The sequence below is a fragment of the Elephantulus edwardii genome, unplaced genomic scaffold (assembly GCF_000299155.1).
Source record: "Elephantulus edwardii isolate Elephantulus edwardi_28Jun2011 unplaced genomic scaffold, EleEdw1.0 scaffold00052, whole genome shotgun sequence".
Classification (NCBI taxonomy): domain Eukaryota; kingdom Metazoa; phylum Chordata; class Mammalia; order Macroscelidea; family Macroscelididae; genus Elephantulus; species Elephantulus edwardii.
This window is the reverse complement of record NW_006399802.1, coordinates 10200285-10206800: the sequence shown is the minus strand read 5'-3', so window position 1 is coordinate 10206800 and position 6516 is coordinate 10200285. Positions and strand designations below refer to the sequence as shown.

The following is a 6516-nucleotide window of genomic DNA, read 5'->3' as shown; positions in this document are numbered from 1 at the left end:
GGGGGGATTGTGTACCAATGAGGGAGTTTTTTCTTTTGCTTTTCAAGGAGAGGAGCAAACCGTGTGTGCGCGCGCGCGCGTGCGCACGCAGGGAGAAGGGTGCAACAATGAATGAATGGAATTCCAAAATCTCTGTAGATGTTCATTGAAATGAAAAATAAACAAACTAAATTATATAAAAAAAAAAGAATGGAAAATTGAGGAGGAATGGTGTTACTTTCATCATTTAAAAAAGCATTTCAAAAGCTATCTGAAATAGCACAATGTTAACAATGATAGCATACTATCCATACAAGGAAGATGTATTAATACAATGACAATGTGTTTGAATTATATTTTAATTTAATATAAAAAAAAGATATTCTCTTTCTTATTTCCAACCATTTAATAAGATGTTTTGATATGTCATTGCTTATCCTGATCAGGTTATAGAGAATGCTTGTAGCTTACAGCATCATCAAATCTAGAAAATTTGGTTCATTCAAGTATTTTTTTCTACACTATTTTCTCAAACTCAAATTATATGTATGTTAGAGTTCTTGATAGTGTTCGAAAGGAAACTAATTCTCGGTTCATTTATGTCTTAGTATAGATGACTAGTTCTAAAATTCTCAGTACCAAATTCACTCATTCTCTGAGAGTGCCTAAACTGCTGTTAATTTCATGCAGTGAACTTTTCATTTACGTTTATTTTCTACCTCTCAAAGTTCCACTTGAACGATTTTTAATAGGTGTCATTTCTTGCATCACGGTCACAGTTTCTGTTAAATAACTGAAACCAATGAATGTAACTCCTCAATATCTTATTACCACCAGAACTCAAATTCTAAGTGCAAAGGTAGCTAAGCAAGGAAAAATGTGAGTAAAATTGGGAAGGAAAAAGGTTTTGGCTTACAATAAATAGGCTGGTTGAACAAAAGAGATTACTCACCTCTGACCACCACTAAGTTCAGTGAGATTTTCCTTCCAGGTATTTCCTAAGGCAACTTTGAACTCTAGACCATCCAAAACTGTTTGCCCCTCTGGTGGTGCAAGCATAGCATTAGCACCAGGCAAAAGAGTAGAAAAAATAGACCCAAAATCTTTGTTCACCTGGATGAATGACATCAAAATATCACAAAATGTTCAAGATCAATCAAATAGTGAAAATGCACATGCAACTCAGCAGATTATTTTGTTGTCTATAATGGCATTCCATTCTCAAAGGCTGGCAAACTGTTGGCAAACCATGTCCCCTTGGGAAATTCTAGTCATTCTATGTGTTGCCTATGGTTCTCAGGACTACAATATCATTATCAACTGTTATAGAGATTTCCTACGGGGGTGTTGGGGGAGAAGCCATTTAAGGGTTCCAATACCTTTTGCCAAGCAATATTTAGGGCTTGGTTTTTCTTCTGGTCAAGATCTTCTATAGTTGCAAGGATTTTGGATTTGTCATTCTCTACAATTCTTTTCTTCTTCATCAAATCATTATACTATTAAGATGAGAAACACACGTAAGTTTTCATTATATTTTAGTCTGAGTCTTCGTATTTGAGTTTTCATTATCTTTATAATCAATACAAATTGTGTACTAAATACCCAAAAGATATAAAACCCTAAGACTTAAAAGCAAACAAAAACTGTCAAGATCATCACTTTGTATATTAAACTCAATAAATATATTAAGTCCTAAAATTACTGTAATTCTTTCTTTATTCTTAGCTTCCTAGTAGCCAAAGCAAAAAAGGAAAACATATCTATAGAAATTCGTAAAAGTAACCTTGCTCTCTTAAAGATAAGGAAAATGGGAAAGATTCAGTGGGTATCTGGAAAGACAGGGCAATGGTGGGCATAGCTCAATGCTGATTAATTTATAAGATAATGAATTAGAATGACTGTATGAAATATTTGTATACAAACTCTGTAAGCAAACCAATATAAAATAAAAAATTAAAAAAAAAAAAATAAAAGGTAATCTTGTTCTCTTTTGAAGCTTTGCTCTCATCAAAGTCACCATGAAGTACAAGATCCTACTTGATTTGATCTTTTTATCTCTCTTTCCAGGCTCCTGGCTCTCTCTCTCTCTATATATATTTTGTCTTTTACCTAAATAAACAGATTCTATTATGAATCTATACACTTTTCTCTCTCCCCAGAATACCCTACCCTCCACATCTGATGGAACTGGTACTGCTATCATCCAAGTCTTAGTCCAAACATCATATGTTTAGACTAGCCTTCTGTCAGCAGAGATTCACTGATTGATTTCCTAAGGGAGGCCAAGAGTAACACACTTTCTAAAAAAACTCTATTTCCCCTCAAACCCTCATTATTTTAAGGAAATTCTGCATTTCCCCTTAAAAAACTCCTGCTAGTTCTACTCTCTCTCTGCTTTATGGACAAGCTCATGAAAACTTCTATTTCTTAGATCTCAAATTTATAAAAAAAGATTTGTTTTCCGCAAATACTACATATAATGCAGTTCTAATACAGAAATGAAGACCAGGAAAAGTACATTACAGAGACTACAATAATGACATAAACTTGGTTTGTACCTAACAGAAATTCTTTGTAGCTACTAAAATGAAGGACAATTTTAAAAGCCTACTACAGTAAAACTTCATAAAAGCTTATAAAAAAAAAAGCTTATAAAAGTATCATCATTAGCTCTATTCTAATATAAAAATTCAAATAGAATTAAAGAAGATTTATGGAAAGCAATATAAAGTGACTAAGGCTGCTATTTCCTAGGTAATGTCTAAGGGTGGGAATGGCTTTCTTTTCTGGATTTTTCTAGTTGTATGACTTCCATAACTCATCACTGCAAGACATTACAATCTATTTAGACAACAAGTTTTGTCAGGAGAGATGAATAAAGATTACGGTGTATGTGTGAACTGTTAAAACAGATGTTTGTAAATTAGTAAAACTATGATTATAACTACTTATAGTTTCAGTCATACAATAGTCTTAGTACAAACTAGAGATAAAAGGAAAACTGCAAGTTTATGGTAAGAAGAGTACAGCTGTACAGCTTTTTTCCCAAGATCTTTCAAGGCAAACAAATGACAGAAATATAAGGAATAAACACGTCCAAAAGGTTTTAACAATATATGTAATAATTTTTTAAAAAGTATCAAGAATTAGAAGAACAAAGTGCAAAAGTAATTCAAGGTACAACAAAATATCCAAACAATTGATGATACTAATAAAGTAATAGTAAGAGAAGCAATGAAATTAAGACAAGGAAATTATAAACAGGCATTAAAGACTTTAACCAAGCTGACTCTTGTAATCGGCTCGAGTCATTTAGAATCATAAATGCTGCCTATGTTCCAAAGTGCCCAGAAATTGATGAGAAACTGCCTCACCCGCTCTTCAGCTTCTGTCAGTACATTCATGGCTCTCATATTGACATTTCTTCCCAGTTTCTCCTTCATTTCTTCCAACTTCTGAAGTCGCTGGCCGGCTTCTTTTGGGTTGTTAGTTTTAAAATCATAGGCACTATTGGGTTGGCCAAAGAGGTGTTTCTCGGAGTTAATCCAGTCATATTCTTTCAGCATTTTCGATACCTGAACACATGAGAAAATAGAACTATGACTACCTATAGTATAAACCTATTAAGCCAGCTTTGAACTAATGAGGCAAATTAAGCAAAACTCAAAGATATGAGGTCAAAACACAGAAATTAGTTGTATTTCTGTTCATCAGTAGTAAGCAGTCTGAAAATGAGACTATGAAAACAGCTCTATTTACAGCATACAACAGGACTAAATTTACCTAGAATGTGAAAGGCATACATTATAACTTCTGAGACTTAAAAACACTATCTGGAGTTATATCCTTTCACCATACCTAACCTGTATGCTGAGCAAACAATCTGAGAAACTGGACTATACTAAGAACGTAGTACTAGAATTGAGGGTTGTTTCAACAACAATCTATGTTACGCAGATGGCATAATACTGCCTGTGAAAAGTGAAGACTTAAAGCACATACTGCAGACGGTCAGAGGCTTCTACCTTCTACATAGCTTATATTATCTCAACATCAAGAAAACAAAAATCATCACCACTGAACAACAGGCAACCTTATAACAGAATGAGAGAAGACTTAAGTTGATGAGGATTTTATCTTATACCTAACACCCAAGGAGGCAGCCTGCCTAGAAATCAAAATGCTGCACTGAGAAAATGTGTTGTCATGGAGCTCTGTAAAGTGCTAATGAGGAAGCATGTCAGTATAGAGACTAAGAGGGCACTGGTTCAAGCCCGAACCGACAACAGGAAAGATTGAGAGTGAATGCAACAGAGACCAAGGGAGAATGTGAGGATGGTATAGGATAGAGCAAGATTTTGGTCTGCTGTTTATATGGTCATTCTGAGTCCATCTAGATCTGATGCCACCTAACAATATGGACACAGCTTGTCAAGTAAGAAACACACTTCTGGCAAAAGCATGTGTTCTCTTTAAAACTTAAGAAAATATACAATGATACATGAAAAGAAATTTTAAGAGTGACAAAAAAAAAAGGAAAAAAGATAAAGCGTTGTTAAAAAGATCAGATTTCATATGAAGCTACAAAAACTTTTAGTAATGACCCCAAATAATATCAAGAAGCTAATGAAATTGACTGCATGTATTTATGACTGAATTCTTCAAATTCAATTTGAAAGGAAGTGGTTAGTATTACTAATAGCAATCAAGCCTATGAATATAATAGAATTATGATTATTTGGAGATAAAAAGCAATTATTTTCCATAGATCTCTTAGGTGTTTGGTAAATAGGCCTCATATACGGGGACAGATGATGTTGAAATGTAAGTATAATTTAAAACATTTGTGCTACAAAGCAGTTAAAGATAGCTGGAAGCCATTCCCACTCTCAAAATGATGTTTCACAGTATTTACACCGAGTACTTTGCTGAACAGCTTACCAGAGTATTTTAAGAACTGATAACGAAAATTTGACTAGTAAGGGTGAAAATGAAGAAAACAAACGTGCCTTCGCAGCAGCATCTTCAGCTTCCCGTTTATGTTTGCTGATGTTGTGCTCTAATTCCTTAATTTTAAGTTGAGAATCATTGTTTTGTTCTTTATGTTTTGCCACTTCTGCATATTTTGCTTTAATAACACTGTCCTGGGCCATGATCACTTCTTTTTGCTTGGTTACTTCTTCTTGAGCTTTATTTACTAACTCCTGAAACAAACATTTAGAAGAAAATAGGAAGGTAACATGTAGATGGTCTATCAAAAAGTAGTCTTGCAGAATTTTGCCAGATAGATGATATATGATTACAGGTAGACTGGTCAGTAAATTTTCTAATCTTCATATTTCTAGTAAGATGATTAATGAACTTATAAAGAAGAGTACAGTTGTGTTCCATCAGAAAAAGAAGGGTTGTAGTGTTTATGCTGGAAACCACAGAATTTCTGCTGGAGATAGTGTAGAAATGACCAACTAGGAGAGATGGAGCTCTCTCACAGGTCTATTCTGCCCTTGGGTGCACTGCCTCAGCCTGAGGGGTATGGCTGTTCCTTGTATCAGCTATTGATAGATTCTTTATAGATGCTCTCATTAATCCAAACTACTATTACAATTAAAAATGGTTTATACATCATTTGCTCAAATTACATTATAATTTTTCTCTGGAGGAGGTTAGATTAAGATAATGAGTAATAAATTTCCAGATTTATTAAACAGAATTCACTATTTTTGCCTCGAGCTTTTACCAAGAAGAATGAAGACATTACAAGTACTAAAGTCAAATGTCTTTTTCAGGTCCACATTTTAGAAACAGATGAATATTTATAATTTTCCAAAAGATAAGTAAGTCTTACCTTATTTTTAGCCACTTCAGTTGCCATCACTTCAATTTGATCTTCATAGGATTTGATAGCCTCATTTACAGCTTCGAGCTGCTGTTTATATGATGCTTGTTCTCTCTTGAGCTCTTCTAGCTCTAGAGTAATAGCTTCAAATTCCTATAAGAAATAAATCATCTGTGCATTCATAGGGTTTATTAACTAATGCAAAATAGAGAATGACATCAAAAGGCAGCAAACAGATCTGCTGAGGCTGCTTCTTAAGTGTCATGGTTCCCCAGGGACAGCCCATTTAACTGGTCTGATAATGTGATCAGTGTATCTGTTGTATGCACAGTTTCATGTTTTAAGATCTCAAGCCTAGGGGCTTAAAAGCTTGCAAACTACATTGAAGACATATAACTTGCTCTCTAATTGACAGCGCAAAAGATTAAGAAGAATCAAGCATATGAGGAGGAAATGGGACGGAGGGCTGGCCAATTAACTCCACAAACTGTCTTCTTTGTAAGGAGATAAGAAGAATTAGATGGTGCCTGGTTACCAACACTGAACTTTCTGATCAAAGATTCTACAGAAGAACTGATCAAAAGAAAAAAATGTAGATCACTGCTTTCAAATTCTTATGCATTCTAGATTTTCTGGCGCCTTAGGGTCTGGGTGAATCCCTTAAACTACTGTTGTTGTTGTTGTTATGTGCCGTCGAGTCG

At 34.4% G+C, this 6516-nt stretch overlaps 1 protein-coding gene across 1 annotated transcript in view; it reads right to left on the bottom strand.

Moving 5' to 3' along the window:
• SMC2 (structural maintenance of chromosomes 2) overlaps positions 1-6516 on the bottom strand; it is a 64657-nt gene that overhangs the window by 5857 nt on the left and 52284 nt on the right. The window contains 5 exon segments of the mRNA XM_006886977.1: positions 932-1092; positions 1359-1475; positions 3354-3554; positions 4989-5183; positions 5825-5968. Coding sequence (XP_006887039.1) covers positions 932-1092; positions 1359-1475; positions 3354-3554; positions 4989-5183; positions 5825-5968 — 818 coding nt within the window.